General features: G+C 36.7%; 1 protein-coding gene across 1 annotated transcript in view; it reads left to right on the top strand.

Annotated features, from left to right (window-relative positions):
* ABCA13 (ATP binding cassette subfamily A member 13) overlaps positions 1-20,159 on the top strand; it is a 202,523-nt gene that overhangs the window by 173,862 nt on the left and 8,502 nt on the right. Inside the window, exons 47-49 of the mRNA XM_033519359.1 lie at positions 2,957-3,091; positions 5,452-5,555; positions 8,085-8,177. Coding sequence (XP_033375250.1) covers positions 2,957-3,091; positions 5,452-5,555; positions 8,085-8,177 — 332 coding nt within the window. The remainder of the gene's footprint in view (positions 1-2,956; positions 3,092-5,451; positions 5,556-8,084; positions 8,178-20,159) is intronic.

Consider the following 20,159-nt stretch of genomic DNA (forward strand, 5'->3'; position numbering starts at 1 on the left):
ATTCAGGCTCCTCTACAATATAGTTAATATGTAATATACACATAATATGTCCTACTTCTAATTTCATTCAAATTACTGTTTTGTTGTTGCTTAGGTATTATTGATCAAGCTGAAACATTACTAAAAATCTTATAATTTGTATTAAGGAAAAAAGTCTTGGGGTCATCTCTTGAAAGAAGATTGAACTCTATATTCTTGTATTTGCTGAACCATAATCTGCAGTGCTCTTTGAAATGTAAGAGTTGTGTAGGGTAGCAGGAATAGGAGACATTTTTAGGTGCAACTGGGAAATATTTAGGAATAAGAAAGTTGGCCCTTCCTTCTGCCTTTATGTTGCTGATGGCTCCAAATCAGTTCTAATCTGATATGTTTTGCACCAAAGGGGTATATATAGGGTATATATATATCAGGCCAGATTGTGTTGTGCACTGTGTTGATCTGCAAGTTTTATCTTGGAAGCTTTCCACATTTAAAGCAGCAGCAAAGTGGGTACTATGAAATTATTCCCACCCCTCTCTTTTTACCTATTTAGCTTTTAAACCTTCTCTTGAAAAATTTCTGTATCAGGATGCTTGCCAGGCTTTATCTCCTTGTATGAAACAGCAGATTGTGTAGTCATGCTGAATGCTTGAGCACACACCAGAGAGAGGAGAATTCAATGTGAGGAATTGCAAATCATGCAAAGTCAGTTCTTTTTAATGTTGCTCCCTACAAAGAGCTTTATGTTTATACCTGACATGATGGAGTCTCCTCAGGGGCTACGGATTACAGGAAGACCCATCTAACTGGAATGGTTACTTTCTTCTCTATCACTATTCCTTGACCTTCTAAATTCTTCCCCATGCAGCATTCATTGTCTCTTTTAAAAAAAGGCATTTTGCTCACTTTGGATGACACTTCAAAGCAGTCTTAGAAAGAATGATTCTAGTAATAGCCAAAGGACAGTTTTGACTACATTTCACCTGTGATGCATAGTCATCTCTTGATTATTTTTTAATAACTCTTGGATCTTAGTGTAGTTTAAAATGTATATTTGGTGTAAACATGGGATTGCATATTTTTTTTCATTTTCTGGTCTTAAATTCCTATGAGCTTTTCTGTGTAATTTGTGTGATTGTTGATGATTATCTAGGAGGATAATCCTTTAGTCACTAACATTCATGTATTTCCAGTGGTAGCAGTCACGTCAGTATGGTAGACAGGATAAGCTGTCTACCATATGCTTTAGAGGACTTCACTTTATGTGCTACTTTGGTGTATAATGAGATCCATACTTAGAAGCGAAAAAAAAAACAAACCACAAAACAAAGCTCAGCTATCTTATCTTAGAATATAGCTTAGGTGATTCACCATTTTTAAAGCCACAGCTGTAATCTCTAATTGGAAGTAAATTATTGTGAATTCATTTTGATATAGCAGAAGCCTTGAACTTTTCAGTATAATATTACCTGTGGCTAGTTTAACAGTTATGATTTTGTTTAAAAAAACCTCTCTACATCTAATGTAGACAGAACGGTATTCCTGAAATTTGGCTTTTGTATGAGAGCATACACTGCTGTCAGGTTATACATCCAGGTACCTCAAACACAGTGACTATGGACACCAGTCCAAGGATCATCACAAGCATACTGTAAATTCTCACCTCTGCAGCATTGTTCCTTCTTACAGAAAACTTGATCTCAGAGATGTCTCTTGTAAGTATCATTTGAAATATCTTGCTGAAAGGGTAATGAATATCTTGATCATTTCCAAAGCTGTTTGCATAAAACTCTCCTATGGAAAGTATTATTATGCTTGTAGCAGTTTGTCCATGATGGACTGTGAATATTAATTCAAAATATTGTTTAATTAATTTTTTTTTCTATTGGGCTTTTGAATTAATTGAAGACTGTCCATCTGGTATGATTAAGCCTTGAAGTCCCTCCTTGCTTTTTGCTGAAGGTAATGTAGAGAAAGCAAAGAGAATGAACCATACTGCTGGGGGTGCTCTGGCAGCTAATGCTGGGCAATAAGACCACCATGCATCTCCTTGTTTTACAAGAATTTTCCATCTGTCCTACATACAGGCAGAAGACCCACTTGCTCTGTTACAAAATTGATCACTCTTTGATGACACAGCGCCCCAGGAGTCTATGCCAAACACCTGCAGCTTTGCAGGGTGAATTTGGCAGCAGCAAGTAGAAAAGTCGCTGCTGTGTCCCTCATGGTTTTTTTTTATTTAATAAATATCTTCTTGGACAGTCCAGAAGTGGTAGCTGATATAGATTGATTAAGATTATTGCTACATTTAATATTCTCTAGCACCACTGTTATAGGGAGCCTTGTATATCAGGACTGTCTCTGATAGGGTAAAGAAGAAAGGCCATAGGGTACAGCATGAGCATGTTGTCTCCAGCTGTGCTCACATGCCTTCCCAGCTTGCTCACATCATACATTCTTTTTTAAAGCAATTAAAATCAATCCAGCTAGGATCAATTTACCCCTCTCAGTTATTACAAAGGTATATTAATTTAATCCTGCTTCATTTTGTCTTAAAGAAGCTCAAAATTCACAATTGTGACTTGCTTTTCTGACATTTTCATCTTCTTTTTGTAGCTGATGGAGAAGTTTTTGCTTGAATTTTCAGTTACTCAGGTATTTGATCAAATAAATAGTGGAGAATAAGTTGAAATGAGAAATATTTTAGATCATTGACCCATGGACGCAAACCAGATACAAATGATTGTGCTGAGCAGTGACAAAGCCAAATTTCTGAACGAGAAAATGGAAGGGGCCTCACAGAAGCTTTTTCTCTGTGTTTGAGATTCAAAAGTAATAATATGCAGCAAGTGTGGGTAAATAAGGAAACAACATGTACATTTTCTTTACATTCATGAACAGAATGATCTTTCAATCGATTCACAAATGCTACCTAATCTGACTCATTTTTGTTGGCCTTCAAATTTACAAACCACAGGTTGCAGAGGACCTTGTTAACCGGTTACACCTCAATGCCCATGCTGACAAACTAGTGAGAACTTACAGTGCTGGCACAAAAAGGAAGCTCTCTACTGCTGTGGCTTTAGTTGGTAAACCCCAAATACTTTTACTGGTGAGTAAAAGTAATATTGTGCTTACTAAAAATGAGCTGCATTGAATTTTGTTGTCTTGGATGTTGCTCTAAAGAAATTCAGGTAGTTTCTTGATCAGTCAGGAAGTAATTGATACATGGATGTGCAACTGTCTTCTTTGTTCTGCTGTATGAATTACTTCTATTCTCCAGTGCTCACAAAAATAGAAAGTGAAAGTGGTTTTTTTTCCCTATTTTTTTCTTCCTTGGAGCAATTGGGTGAGCAGAAATAAAAAGCTCTCAACACAAATACAATTGTAGTATTCCACGATCCAAATATGTGTTTAATTGATGTTCTTTCAGGATACTCCTAATTCTTGCTCAGTTGTATTTATTTCATAAATCTGGCTAGTTCTTTCATTTTGTTGCATTCACAAGTCACACTATCAAATAATACTTAGGAATGATATTAATTTGAATTACTTATCCCAGGCTGTTTTGCATACTACTGCCCATTTAGGCCTGATACTGGCCACTCCAATGCAAACAATGCATTTTGTATTGAAGATCAGGGAGCTACAAAGCTTTGAGAACTGCATCATTACAACACTACATTCTCTTTCATATAATTGCCTATCATTTCACTAGAGAATATTGAACATTGCTTTCTTAAAACTTGGCTGGGAAGAGCTAAACCAGTTCAGTAGTGCAATAAACCTTTCAAAACAGTCAGCAGTAGGAAGCTGCTCCTCAGAGTTGACAGGGAAACCATGGCTTCCAGGAAGAGATCACAGGCTAAGTTGAACCAGATAAAATTGATTCTCTAGGGTTTGTGTTTCAGAAGATTAGACACATTTTGCTGCTTCTAACTGCCTACCATTACCTCACTTCTAAGCAAAGATAATTTATTTGCATTTTATACTTTAACTGACTCTGGTTCAGCTAGTAAAAGGAGGAGATTATCTTAAATCAGTGTTTTTTTCCTGACCTTAAGAAATGCCACAAATGGTTTAGAAGGTCTTTTTGACAGGGTACCACTGCAAGTATCCATTTCAGCCTACTTCTTGCTGCAGGGCACAAACTGTTGCATATAGAATGAAAAGAGGAAAGAAAGATAGCTAAAAATGTCAAATTCTTTTAAACATTTGTTGTCTTTAGAAAGCTAGCAGGTTTTAAAGGAGTCTTCCAGTATTTTAAAAGGATGGAGTTTTTATTATTATTTTTCCTGAAAGCAAAGACATCAATATAAGCGACTGAATCTGCTTCTAAATTGTATCCAGGATCATAGCTATTAATTTCAGCAATATTGTGGGTTCCTTTATTTTTATTGCTTTTCATGTTTTCTTTGTTAGCAATCCACAGATAATAGGAGACTGAACTGAATTTTACAACCTCTGACATTGGTAGTAAAGTGCTAAAATTAGCTTCAAACTGGATGTTTTGTTTACTCTGTTTCTTGAAAACTCTGCTTCCAGGTTTTAGATGGGATTCCTTGCTGAAAATACTCTAGCCAAAGCCATACCTGTCCAACAGGTGCTGACACTCCCCATGGAATTCCACTGGATAAAAAGTAACTGGAAGAGTTTCCTTCTTCCAGTCTTGTAGTAACAGAGACTGGATTTGTCAATCAAATATAATTCCTTTTGTTTTCATGAGTGGATAAAGTAAAAATTTGATTCAGTGAGGAAAGGAGGAATAGATAACAAGAAGAAATGTAGATTTTGTAGCAGCACATCTTTCTCCATGAGAGCCATCCAAGTGGGAAATGGGTTTGGCCAGTTGGTTTGCACTGAATTAGTGTTATTTAATCCTGTGAATTCTATCCACTGTAAGTGAAAATGCCTCTTAAAAAGGGCTGTGTGAGTAACTGGTATAAGATGTCAAATCCAAAATTCTTATCAAACACCCAGATATGGGATAGGCAGTGTAGACATCTGGGAGCGATAGGACATCTCCAGTTGTTTTGCACATGGCAGATGTGTATGCAGATCAGTAACAGTGACCAAACCCTTCCAGAAAGTGAGCAGAACCACCTGCAAGTGTCTCTTATCAAAAAAAGTGTATATATATAATTAAACAGATATAATAAATCCTTATAACTATACATACATAAAAAATTATATATATATGATAAGCATTTATAGATACATATAGACATATTTAAATATTATTTATGGATATACACTTCTTTACTAAAATGTGCCTTCCATAGATTTAGACATTAAACTGTATGTGTTAAAGCAAAACATTGATCAGGGTGTCACTTAAGTGACCCTCTGAAATTGTGACATTTAAATAGAAAAACATATGATTTTTTTGTGAATTGTGTTAATTCTTCATGCTGGGCAGAACCTGTGGTATGCTTTTTCCATGCTGCTGTACCATTTTCATATTTCCTGTAGGATGAGCCCAGCTCTGGGATGGATCCCTGTTCTAAACGCTACCTTTGGAAAGCTATCCTGAAGGAAGTTCAGGATGGTTGTGCAGTTGTGCTGACATCCCACAGGTAAGATCCTTATTCCAGCAGCCAGCCTATTTCTGTGCTGCAGAGGAGTATATTCTGAAGATATGCTCACTCTGTTGTGAAACACAGATTAAGTCTTGAAATTTTATGCCAATTCCTTCCTGTCCATGATAAGGAACCTATTTACATCTGAAATACTTTTCATATTTAATTTTTAAAGAATAGAGTGTTGCTCAAGGGGCTGCAGGCACAGCAAGGATGATGTAATTGATTTTTTTTTTCTTGCTCTTTTTACTCAGTGTTGTAGTGTCTCTTCTTGCTTGGAACATCAGGTTACTTTTTTGTATCTGGCTACCATAAAAATCCTTACAAAGGGAGATGTGAGTGAACAACCTTCTGATTTTATTAAGTTTCTGCTTTGCATCAGTGTATGAAGAGTAAGCCATGGCATCCTGAAGATGGATGCGTCGGCTATTCTCTTATGCATTACTTGAGATGGTAGGAGAGACTCCATCCTCTTAGAAGAGTCCGTCTACATTAAATATCTTGTCAGTTCTCTGATATGGTCTATTGATAGTGGTATACTGGTTTAATGGAGGAAACATCAATACTGTTATGTAACATCTATAGTGAAATTAAATAAATCAAATGTTCCCTTATACAATATACATATACTATATATAATTATATATAAAATTTCTTTAAATGAGGGAGAGATCATGAAAACTGTCCAGAGAAGACAGAATTCAAAAATCAAATGAAAAAAACAATGAAAAATTTGGCCAAATGAGATTTGAAGTATAGATGAATTAATAAAGGAATGTGGCCAAACTTCCTCCAATGTTTTCTATTTTCAGATTTTTTTAGATATTTTAGATATTATTAAAATGTATTTGTTGTCCCAGTCCATTATTAATAGAAAAATTTTCCAGAAAGTTCCCACTGTTTTATTTATGGAAGCTGAATTTTGAAAATCATGTACCTGTGTTTGATGGCCAAGTACTTACCAGCACACTTATTTAGGGAATGTGGGTTATGCATTGTGAATTCAGTTCAGTGATTTTCAGGAAAAAATATGTTTTCACTTTTCCATTCAGATTGAGAACCTCTGGTTGTCAAACACCAGCTAAACAGAAGAGACCTGTGATCTCATTACTAATATGATGTAAACAAACAAACAAAAAATCCATCAAATTGTATTAACTATACATTTAGCTCTACAAATGAATGACTTAAAGCAGACAATAAGTACAGTGATACTGTTCACATTGTTGTGCCAGGGTGAAGAAAGGAGAAATTATTTTAAACTATTTATACTATTTTCTGAAGGCCATTGGGGCTTTGAGATTATTTACTTGTGTAAGTACAGGAATTTTATATATGAAGTGAACTTTCTTACATGTCAGCTAGTACATGTGTAAGGTACAGAGAGGGTTTTGCTGTGTAAAAATCAAATTTTGTGGACTGTTCACCTACTTTTCATAGATAAATATTTACTTAAATTTCAGAGACAAACCCTCTGTTTTAAATGGGGAGGAGTGAGGCTTTATCAGCTGCCCCTAGAGCCCTAAATTTGTGTAATTTTGCCACAGCCAGGGAATGTTTTGCCAAGGGCAGCATTTGGAGTTATTTGGTGAATTTCCTTATTTGTGGGAAGATCTGTCTTTCTCAGACATACCAGTTTGGCAGTTCTCACCACAGCCCTGTCATATTATAAAGAAATTGTTCCTAGGGCAGTACTTAATTGCCAATGTCCATTCAGTCAAAGCACTTTGACTTGGACTGGTCCATGGTTGAGGCATACAAGATGTCTCTGTTTAGCTGTCCCAGAAGCGCTGGGGAGGGCGCACAGTGAATTGTAGAACACCAAACATCTTTGAGATGATGTATGTGTTCCATATGGTTCTTTATGTCTAAAGTGCTTCTTTGAAAGAGCTGCTCACACAATTCTACATAATATGTAGGGTAGCAGCCCATCTGCCATAAGTTTTACAAGTCAAAGCTGTTATTTTATCATCTGAAGCAGTTACATCTAGGAGAACCCTGCTTTTCTATTCAGATGCATTTCAGTTTCCTAAATTCTGTTTGGATTGCAGTGTTTTGGATCTTCTATCCTGCAATAGGGTTACTCTGCAGAGGGTAACTTTTTTCAAGGCCATGTACTATGCAAAAGAAAGGCTGAGCAAGCTTTTCATTCTTCTCCCTTTATCCTTTAGCTCAGAATAATCACAAGTAGATATTAAACAGTTCATGACTCCCTTAGCAGCAGTCCTGAGACTACTTATGAGTTTGCCTGTGGTAATGATGCCTTTATATTCTGAACAGAATGGTCCAATTAGTTATAGACTAAAAATATAAATAATGGTTTAAGGCTCTCTTCTAGTTGTCATGTGGTAATAACTGCTGGTGTATACTGATTAGTGTTACAGCTTTGACTGTTACCAAGCCAAAGGTTTTATTTCTGTTTTTGCAGCTGTCCAGATTCTTTCATTTTAAGTAAAGTTAGGTATAAACAATGTTCTCTGTTTTCACTACGAATTATTTATTTTTCCCCCTTGATTTATTTTGTAGTATGGAAGAATGTGAAGCTCTCTGCACAAGGCTTGCTATTATGGTCAATGGAGCTTTCAAGTGTCTTGGCTCTCCCCAGCACATTAAAAACAGGTATTATATATCAACATCAAATCTTCTGCATCTTTATTCAATCTAAGAGCTGGCTAGATGCTTTAGCTAAAGCGTAATCACTTATATCTGCTAAGAATATCTTCTTCCTGCTGTCACTGAGGTTAAAAAAGAACCAATCAGGGTAACTTAGCAAGCTAAATTGACATGTGACATTGCTAAAATGCTTTCTAGTCTGCATTGGTAACTGAAAGAGACATATCTATATTTAAAATTGTAGTGGTTTAGATTTGCCAATTTGAGTTTCCTGGCCAGTACACTAAATATTGTGATGGGTTAAGCACTGGCTAAAATCACCAGGGTACTTACTCATTTCTTGCTGTGAGATATGGATTAAGAGAAGGACAAAACAGGGTTAAAACTTAAAAGATATAAAGAAACTTTATTAACAGGACTACAAGAATAAGAAGCATCAGAATAAAACTTCCAGAACACTTTTCCTCCCCCTACCCAACTTTTTTCTTTCCCAACTGACCATGTAGAAACAAAACTTGGGATGTTAAAGCAGTACTAACTATACAATAGTCTTTCATCAGTTCTTGTGGGGAGAAGAGTTGTCTCTTGTCATGCCATGGTGACTTCTCCACAAGAAATAGTTTTCTCATGGCTTTTCATTTCCAGAAATAGCAGCTGCCTGGGCAAAAAGTTCAGCCACCGTGACATTCCTCCCATTTTCACAGCCCTCATAGAGGTGTGTCCATGGGCCATGAACTCATAGGGTATTATTATAAGGAGTTGTTCAAAGGCAAAGGTTCTCTTTATCTGTCTCTGTGATCATCTCTGGGAACAGAGGTTTTCTTCTTCTCTCCCTGGAGGCAAAGGGTCTTCATCACTCTCTCTCTCTGTTCAAGCTTCTCGGGATCACAGCTACTCCAATATCTGCTTGGCTTTATCAATGAATGCCTCTGCTCACATCTATAGTTTGAATACTTCATCTCCCCATATTCTCTCATGAATTAAAGCGAATATTTCAGTGTGTCATTGTCCATCTCCATGGTACTACCAAAAGAGCTTTCGGCCCCATTAGGGCACCTTCTCTTTCTCTTTCCATCTGAGGCTTGACTCCTTCTTTACTGACCTTAGTGGGGTCTTGATGTTGTCTTTCTATGTGTCGTCACTCTTTTTCTCTCACCCGAGGGGAGAATCATGGTCTGCAGGTGTCATCTGTGCACTGAAAGGATTAGTATTAGTATCTCACCCAGGCCTGTAGATGTCCGTAAGCAGTGGCTGCAGCAGTCAGGGAGCTGGGCCCCTCCCTCTGCCCAGACGCTGCTGGGAGGGGGTCTCAACCTGGGGCCCAGGGACTTAGTGTCAGTGAAATGTCAACAGCGGTGGCCCGGCCCAGCCTAGGGCCAAGACCTTCCAGCCTCCTGTCCCCCACCCAGGAGCCACTGGGGTGTGGCCCAGCCCCACCCCACAGGTCGCACAGGCCGTGGGGGAGTGGGGCTGGCCACACCAGAGCTCTGCTACCTTTTGAGGCCAGAAGAAAAGAGAGAGATTTCCTGGGCTTGCTGTTTTTAAAATGTGCATCTTACAGAGGGGGATCTAATTTCTAAATGGTGAAAAATGTTGTCAGTTCTCAGAATTAGCCAGCTATTGGCCTTTCCCAGGCACAGAGGAAGCTCCCAGCAGCTTCTCTCAAAGAAATCACTTCCGTGGGTGGTTTCTTACTTCCCCAAATGCCAATCAAGGTGAAAACCAGCACAAAAAGGAAGCACTTCTGCACATAACCTAAGGAGTGCATTGTGAGAATTCAACATGGCAATGAAATACAATTTGATTCCTTCTGAGTGTTTTTCATAACATCAAAGAAGTATTTTTAACAGATCAGTATAACTTTTTAAATTCTTTGTTTCTTTTTTCTCTTTCTGATTCTGCTGCTGTGCTTCTTCACTTCTTTTCACTCCTGGATTTCTCAGCTTCTCTGAGCTGAGCTCCTTGGGGATGCTCCCTCATAGGGAGTCCTGCTTATCTCAGTTCTCTGGGTCAGGACAAAAACTCCAAAGCCTGTTATGGATCTTGTTTCTTGTGTTTACTAGGATGTTATCACAAAATTTGGCAGATCTCTCCAGACTTTCTGCACAAGTTCAATTCGTTGCAACCTGGCTCATTTCTTTCTGATGGTACAAAATGGCTTTGTGGCTAACTTTGAGCTTTGAGGCACAAAATGGTCCTGAACTACGCAGTTTTTTTATCTTTATACTTATTCTTATCCAATTAACAGTAGACATGTCTATTATTTTTCTTAATGACCCAACGACCCATCACCTGTGTACTGCACTGAGACATTTTCTATCCAATCACTATTACCCAAAAACCTCTAGAAGCACATGAAGAAGAAAGAAAAGAAACAACATTATAAATCCTCCATCTTGCCTACTGCTTTCTAAACTATTTTAAACTCTAACTTTTTCACCCAGTGACTTAAGAAAGCTCTAATCTACACACTCACACTTTAAGCTTTTCTATCTAACTTTAACAGTTGTTTTCATGTATCACCATGAAAACATGCTCATAAATTTCATGTTTTACGAAATTCAGTGTTTCTCAGAGCTAGGTGTCAGAAACAAGGGCACACACTTGTCTCAGACTCCAACAGGTCAGCAGCCAGTAAGAACATCTATTTTGAACTCTTCCTGCTTCCTACATATTCACTGACAATTGAAGATATTTATACTGTTTTCTGCATCCTTTTCCTGGTGTGCCTCTTTTCTGTTTGAACTCTGCTTATGAGTTAATTTAATACCTATTAATGCGGATGTTTAATTCAGAGGACGGGCTCAAACCACCATAAAGAAAAGAGGATCAGAAACTGAGGGGAAAGTTGTTGTAACTTATAGGTAGAACATTTACATTCAGTTGTAAATGCAATTGTAATTGCTAGACACACAGTCAGCTGTGTAAGATGATACAGCTCATTTACAAGCAGAAAAGCTACACTGTTTTGTACTAGCTCTGCACTTAGTTCTCTTAAGTGCAGATGCACTTGACATGGAAGCAAGTTCTACAGAAATGCTCTGGAATTGCTGTCTGCCAGGTTTATAACGCAGAAGTATGTCTTGGATAAATTCTTGTCCCTTGACAATCCTTTTGGATTTCTGGCCTTTCCTTTAGATAGAACCACAGATCCTTGCTTCATAGCTGCATTAACAAGATGGGCCTGACTCACACTAGCTCTCTCCTTAAAATTTTTTTTCATAAAGACAAACTTTCAGTTAGACATATTACAATCCAGATAGTGAAAACACAATGTCTGCATCTCTAATTCTGATAATTCTGTGTGATTGTAGTCTTCTTTTCATGTTTTTGCACCTTTCAGTGCCTATGAACCTCCATTTCTGGAGGCATGAGCAGTCAACCGATCTGCAGAGTTTCTTCTTGTTTCATATCCAGATCTTTGCCTTTGCCATCCTGTCTCTTCCCCAAATTTCATAGCATAGTTTCACTGCTGTTTCACTGGCTGGAGTAGATCAGTGAGTGTGAAGGCATCCTTTATATCTTTCATGAGAAACATCTCATATATAGAGAACAGTGCAGATCTTCGACCTTTTTGAAGATGTGTGTCTCCCCAGTCAGGAAAAAATAGTATTACTTAGGCACTTCAGTTGAGTGTATAAAGTTAGCTGGGCTGAGAGTCTTCCCTTGTTATGTTTCTGATCTCTGAAACATAACAGTGAGTGATTGAGTGAGTGAGTGAGTACACGTCTCTGTCTTCTCAGCTTGACCTTGAGAGGGCAAAATCAGACAGTCCACCTCCCCCTTTATCTTATGTGACTTTGTAATTTTTTTTTGCCACTTCTCATGTTTCTTTTAGCAGCATCTTTTCATCTTCCCTCTTATGGAAACAAGACATCAAAAGCATACTCATAACTATGCACTGTTACATGTGTTCATAACAATAAAGCAGTTATTTTTCAATTTGCTGCACTGCATCTGTAGATAAACCTCTTTCAGATTGCAGTTAGCAAATCAATGCAGAAGTGTCCTGCTGGAAGTGTCATCATATTACTTCTTATTTAGATGATACTAGTACTATTTTTACGATAGAAATAGTCATAAATCAGCCATTCTGTAATCAAGGCTGTATGAGTGCCTCTTTCAAACTCTCTAAAACAAGGTCATAATAAGAATATTTGGAAGTCAAGTTCATAGCAAAAATTTTTTAAAAATAATTTTAACTTTGTAAAAAGCACACCTTCTCTATATAAAGACTATTTCAGCAGTTTGAGTTCCATGGCAGTTCTTTAATGTATGTTCATTAGTAACATTCACATGGGGAAATAGTGCATTCTAGATCAATACTGCTGAGACTTTCTACACAAACTGTGTAGCTCAAGCTGCACGAAGATTTTTCATCTAAGGCAGAACTAAAATCCCTTTAACTCCTAGCTTATTGTTTGATTTAGTCTCCAGATTTTCCACAGGAACCTAATGAATTTTTTTTTTGAAACTGCATCACCCTTTATTAAGAAAAATAGCAATGAACCTTATCAAAAAGCTTTAATTAAAATCATACAGTTCTCTGAATTCTCTCTGACTGCCTGATACATCATTTTCTTGGCTGGAAAGGAAAAAACCACTGTAGACAGCACAGTCTTGAAGTGTGACATACACACAACTGTTAAAGCTTGCAGAAAAAACATCTCTGTGTTTTCTTTGGAAATCTGTTGATGAGTGCTGGGGAGAAGTCAAAGACTGTTCCCTTACTTCTGTTATTTGCTTAGTCTAGCTTCCAAACATCCCTCCAACACATGCCAGTGTGATTCTTTGTCATAAAACCCAGGCTATCCCACACCTAACACTTGAAGTAATTGCTAGGAGATTAAAACAGATTGTAGATTCTGTGTAGATTAAAGTTCCAAATATATGTGAAGACGATTTCCAGATATACTACCATGTAACATATGAAGGATTCCTGCATGTACCTGAGATGGTGAAGGGGCAGAGAAGCAGAATTCCAAAGAAATCCATTGAAATAATTAAGCTTTAAATATTTTTAAATCTTAATTTCCCCACTTCCTGTGCAATTTGTGATCATCCTGAAAAGCTTCCAGGACTTGGAGAAGTGATTCCTTCCTTTCTGTTTTCCTTCCCTCCCTATGATTTAATAGCCCTATCATTCTGATTGCCATACAGAGCAAAATATTGCTTCTTCTAACACGAAAGACCACAAGGATTAGCAAATCTAAGTTGCTATTAGGAAATACCTACTGGGAAGGAAGGATGCTTTCCTTAACAGCCACCTCCATTGATATAATCACGTCTTCTACTGTTTCAGTGTTTTCCTACGATTAGCACTATATTTGTCCCATGCACAGTAAAAAAGCTCATCATCCCTTACATCTTGTTTTTAAAAAAAAATTTCATGAAGCGAAATAAGGGAAGTATAAACAAAACTGTCTTTGTTGCATCTGATTTAATTACTGATACCCTAAAAACTTGTATTTTTGAATGGTGTTTTTTGTGCTGTGTGAATTAATCAGTCTAGCCATATACACATTATAATAGGGAAGAATGATACTAAACTAAATTAAAGGGGTGATAGCTCTAGATTGTCATGGTTTCTTTGTCAGATTTAGATTTTACAGCTTGTTTTTTTAAAAATTGTACTTACTTATCAACAGCTCTTGACATCATTTAGTCTGTTTTCAATTTGTTTCTACAAATCAAACTGAACAAGTATTTTAAAATCAACAAATGTCCTGATCTGGCTTTGAATATTGCAAGGAGAGAAATCTTGACATTACACATAATTCTATTAGTATGCCTCAAGAATTTTTTCCTCTTTTAAATGTAGGCACTTGACGTGCTGTCAGATTTTCCCCAGCCAGCTCCCGGCCTAGAGTCGGCTGTTCCCAGAAAGCAACACAGTCTGGGATACAACTGTAGGGCTTATGCTCTATGGCACAGGCTGACAAGCATCGAGGGTAGGAGCAAGGATGACGGAGAGGTCTTCTCTGTGGTTTTGAAAATCCTTCCTTGGAGGTTCCAGGAATGAAATACAACGAAACAACATGCATGTGGAGGAGGTCTTAGGGGCAGATACAAACCTTTAACCAATAGAGAAGACTTAGGGGAGGAGTTCAAGGCGGGGTTCATAATGTGTGGACCAATGGAAAAGCCTGGGGAGAGGAAACAGTTTACATAATCCAATGGAACATCAAATATCAGGTGATTGACAGGGAAGGTTCCAGAGTAAGGGGTAGGTACAAACTGGGATTGACAAGTCAATGGGAGGGAGAACATGAAAGGTTTGGGAAAAATGGTTTGGGTTTGCAAGATTGATCAGGAAGATACTGAAAGAAGGGGTTGGGATACAATGATTGATGGTATAGTGGAGGAGGATACAACTGGGAATAAACCAACAAAGCAGGGGGGTAACAGACCAAACCATGTATATAAAAACACACCACAACAGGCGCATATCCTAAAATGGCATTATTTCTTCCCTGCTTGCTGAATTACGTTTGTCTTAATTGAAGTCCTCAAAACTGTTTCATTTGTTTATTCTTTAGTACCATTCCAGCCTATAGAATTCAGATTATGATTACCTTTTTGATGGATATATGATGAAGGTTTAATGGGACTTCCTTGGGGCCCCATTAGATTTCCTTCTTCCCTGTGGTGGGAAGTTCAAGGATTTAGCTCCTTCTCTCTGGCTACACTTTCAGCCCTTGTGATGTGAAAGATCATAATCTCTGACTGACTACAGCTTTGTTAGATGGCAGAACAACCTTCTGCTGTGAAGGATGTGGGTGAACTCCAGGAAGATGATAATGTAAAACATAAATTCTTCATTGGGATATAAAAAGTGATGCTGCTTATGTGTGAGACTTGTTCCATTTTTCCAGCCCTTCTGCAAGCCTGTTAGGAAATGTCATCCAAAAATGTGTTCTCAGTACAAATGTTGAAGTTTGGGCTTCTGTTGAACCTTGACTATATTATTTATGTAAGTTTAAACAGATTCAAAGTATCTGCAGCTGTTTACCAGCAGAATACTAAGGGTTAAATTTCTTTAGAAAGGCTTTTTATTGTAGGTGGCAAATTTATGAACAATATCAAGAAATTTATTAGGTAGAAGAGCGCACTGAAGGCAAATTTTCAAGAAGTTGGCATTTTAGTTCTAGATGTACTTTGTCTGAGATTTATGTGTTAACAGTTGTGCCCATTAAGGCCTAATTTCAGACAACTCCTGCCAACAGAGTCAATTACTCTAAACGGAGAATGGATTATATTTAAACGCTCTCTTCAGTATTCTCCATTATACTTAATGCTTTTTTTGAAAATTCACAGAAATGTTTTCATGTGAGGTACAGCTGCCCAATTCTCTGGGAACAATATTTTGAATATTATCCTTCATTCTAGTGCCATTTGGATGGACTACTCATATCAGAAAAACCCATACCAATCTGTCAAGTGCTGGACATCAAGACATTGCTCAAATTTTATCAAGCAATTTTATTAAATCACCCAGCAATTAATTCATTTGCCATAGCTGGGTTAGAATCAAAAATATGTTGGCAGACTATTTATACTTTACCTTTTTTTTCCTAAAGGTTGATTGAGAATATTTTATTGCTTTCCTCAAACCTACACATGTAGATTTCTTAAATAGAAAAGAGAGGATTAAAATTAAAGTTCTCATCAATATTTCAGCCTTTGATGGACAGTGTTATTAACTGACATACTAGAAATAAGTTTCTTATATGCTATAAAATATAAAAATTAATATAAAGTTCATTCTACTTGACCAAAAAAAGCCTTCCTTTTGTACATGAAAAATGTATTAAGGCAGTGGACGTGTAATCATGTAATATAGCTATTAGTTTACCTTTCCAGAGGAAAGTTTGAAGAAAAGAGCTCTTTAAACTTAAAAAAACCACAGATTGAGAGTTCATAAATAAACAGTACCTTTTGACTCTCCTAAAACTTTGTTCAATGTTTATTTAGCCCTACTGTGCATGTGCATTAAGCTGCTTTTTTTTTTTTTTTTGTCCTTTTTTTCTTTTTTTTTACTACGTTTTCCACAGGATGCTGCATTGTGTCTCTAAATGAATCATTAAATCAGCAGAAGCTAATTAAGATTTCATATTCTCCTCTTTTCCTAGTATGTTTTTTACTAGGAGTTTTTCAAACCTGTCCTTAAATACAGTATTATCAGCATTTATTGGATCAGGGCTTCACAAACATCAACATCTTTGTTTTCCACAGCACTCTGGGAAACTTGATTTGAAATAATTATTCCTGTTTTATAGAGAAGTAACCAAAGACTGATGCTAGAGCTAAAAGGGTTTGGGTAGTCCATCTGAGCAGTTTATGACTAAATATTTTACATTTGTTCAACATTGCATTCAAAGCAAAACTCCTGTTAACTTCAGCTGTAGCTCTGGGTGTTCCAGAAGGCACTGTGAATTCCTCCTGCCAGCTGGAGTGCTTCATCTCCAGGTGGGTCCTTAACAAGCCAGGAAAGCAGTAAAGAAAGATGTGGTCTGAGTGATCACAGACCATGGCAGGTGTATGAGGATGAAGGGGTAAGATTTGGTTCCCCGGGGCATTCCAGAACTGTGAAGCACTTTCTTCCCTTTTCTCATCAATTTGCTGTCTAATTTGCAACATTTTCTAGGTACTGCAGTAAATAAAGCTACTTCTCTGAGCAGGTACATCCAGTGTATCTTGTAAGGCATTCCCAGTAGGGCTTTAATGACAAGGTGCTGTGTGATGATGTAATTTAAGTTTACTACATAAAGAAAACATAGCTGTGGTTTAAATTTTAGTTTTATGTCTTTTCTCCATTAAAAAGTTTTTAGCTTGAGATTTGACCTTGAGGTGTTGATAAGGTCTTTTAATTGATATTTTAGTATGTAATATGGTGATTATGTTATTAAAAAACAGTACACACAAACCCAGTCATAACAACATTATGATAACGTTACTTCTGCCTTTTTCACTGTTGAATGAGAGAAGGTGCTTTGAGGAAACAGTTTGGGTTCTTTATAGACTGTACCATCAGCTTTACACAGAATTACAACAATGGCACTCCTGTTTCTCTGGGAATAAAATATATAAATAATACAAGAATAAAAAATCCCTGATACTTGCCAATATGTGCAGATAAAAAGCTCAAATATGGAGAGATTTTGTGTGTGCACATATATAAATAATTAACAAGAATTTTTAGGGCTTCAGCATGTATTTGGAAATCACACCTAAGAATTTACAAGTGCACAGAGAGCAAGGCAAAATTCTAACCTGCACTGCTCATAATCTGGGACTGTCACTATTGTGACTATTATATTATTGAATACAGAAATTAGCTTTAGATGGTTTGATATGAAAGCCTGAGTGTGTGTGAACAAATAGTGCATGTTCAATATACCTGAACAAGTGTTAGTCATCATTTTAATAACTGCTTTTGTGTTTCTATTGTTATCCTGGAAAAAGTCATGATCACTTAAAAAATGATGAAACAAACTCTATGAATAGTACATGGAGAAGATATTTTATTATTTATTTATGTCTGTTTGTTTGCATCTCATCAAGTTTATCTGTTCAACAATGCTGAGGCTCTGAATAATGCAGAAGGAGATCTCATTTTACAAGTGACAGGGTATTTGCATTTGATTTTACCATTTTTTAAAAATACAAGTATTTAAAAAACTAATAATTTTTTTCCTTCCTTGGTATTGGTTTTCCTTGTTTTTTAATAGAGGAAATAATTAAATACATTGTGTGATTTAAAATTATCTTAAACTGTGATTAATTTGTTTTAATAACTTCATTTAAATTTTATTTTATTTTTTTCCAATGCTTTTCAAAGTGTTTTATTTTCAATGTTGCTCAAGATTTGTTCTGTTTGTAAATTGTATATGTGTCTAAAGCTGTGAGAGGAATGACCTGGATGTGTATCCCATGCTTCAGCAATTATACTGGTATAACTACATTATCTTCCCTAGATGAGGCCTATTTTAGCTTAAATGATTCCATGATTCTATTCACTTAGGGAAAGTAGAACCATATCTGCCTCCAAATGAATGTAAACCAAAGCAGAGAGATAAACAGCACAGTAGAATATTATTCCCTCTCTTTGATTTATGGCATATATTCTAAAAGATGCAGTACCTTGCAGACATTAAGTGCCAATGTTCTCTTTACTATTTTTTTTTATCCAATAATGTAATTTTGCAGTAATCCTTTGATCAAACTAGTGCATACACAAAGTATGCACTTTATATTTCCATCAGTAAATTTTCTGTGAGCTGTAATCCTCTGATGTGTGTATATATATATATATATATATAAAATACAGCACAACATTCTCTAGGAAATGTACTCTTTAATTGGGGCAGGGACAAGCACATGGGTGATTAGATGCTTTTCTTATTCCTCAAAGTTTAGGAAAAGGGTCTATATTCTTCATTTCCTGAGGTTACATTCAGCAAATTTTACTGGGGTAGAGAAGAGTTGGTAAATAAGCTTTGGGAAGAGTGTGATCTGATGAGCTGTTTATTCTGGACATGCTGTAACTTAAACAGTGGTTTCAAAATTTTGTTTTGTTCATTTGTAGACAAGAAAACTATTGAGACTTTTAAATGAAAACATTGATTTTTTTAAAAAAGAAAATAGAAGTTTGCTGAGAGTGTACCTTCTTTTTCACCCTTCACATAAAATAGGTTTTCATGGGTCAAACTTAAGAAAATCCATTGGGTTAATTCCTTTAGGGACTCCTTGTTACCAAATGCAGGCTCAGCTGTATTTTAACAAGGACTTTTCCCCCCATTCAAACCTCTGAACAAGGACCTCCAAGGAATGGGCAGAAGTGAACATTGAGAAGCTACTATGCCCCAATTGGCAGCTCCTCTCCTTGATAGTCATGAGAATTTTCAGCCTTTGGGCCACTAAATGCACTTCCATTTCCAAGGTTAAAAGATGACCAGAAAAGCATCAAGGGAACTTCCTCATCAGTACAGATTTGGTTGCGCTTTATTTCAGTGTGTGACTGGAACTTGTGTAGACATACATCTGAAGTTGACTTACATAAACTATTTTTGTACTTCTGGCAGTGTGGCTGTGGGGCTGCAAAACCCTTCTGAGAACTGAGGAACCATTTGGGTGATTTACCCAAGCTGACGTCCTCTTGGTGATATTTATACCAAATGAAGCTTGAGGTCAGATCAACACCTGCTAGCACAGTATTCTCTCTCTGAAACAGGTCAAGAGGGAAAAGTTCAGGAGCAAGATAAGCACAGGAAGTTATAAAGTAACTCCACAATACTCAACCACCTTCAGCAGTTTCTTTTTTAGAGGCTTCTTAAATCAGAAATGATTTTAGTGGATCCCCACCATGAATTTTTCTGGTCTCTAATTCAACTCAGGTCAAGTTCTGACATCTAGCACATCTAGCATCTCTCCCATGTCAATGAGTTGTACAGTTTCTCTACGTAGTGTAAGGAAGATTACTTCATCTTACTGACTTGGCATTTATTTTCCTAAAATTTAACTTTATGTCTCCTGCTCTTACATGAGAAACATATGAGTGAAAAATTATTTCTTTTTTTCATTGCTTAGTCATGATTCTGGGCTTTCTAAAAAAACCTTTTGACCATCTTGTCATCTTTCTTTCAAGATGAAAAGTTTTCACTTATTTAGTAATTCCTACTATGGAAATATTTCCATTCCTTGCTACCTTTTTATGTTCCTTTTGCTCCCTTGTTATCTGAGTGCTCAGATACCTTAAGGACCTATGTAAATTAAAAGTGTGGAGTTCTTGTGGTTCTTGTAAGGCTCCTGCTTCTGCAGCTGATGCTGTTCTTAAATAGTTCAGTTAATAATTTTACAGTCAATTTAGGAATTTATATTTTAGCTTCAGTCCCCTGTTGGCATTTTAACAGAAAAAGCACTCTGTAAGTTACACTCCCAGAACCACTAATGAGGTGAAAGTCAAGCATAAACTAGTAGTTCAACAGA

This window comes from Parus major, chromosome 2 (assembly GCF_001522545.3).
Source record: "Parus major isolate Abel chromosome 2, Parus_major1.1, whole genome shotgun sequence".
Taxonomy (NCBI): domain Eukaryota; kingdom Metazoa; phylum Chordata; class Aves; order Passeriformes; family Paridae; genus Parus; species Parus major.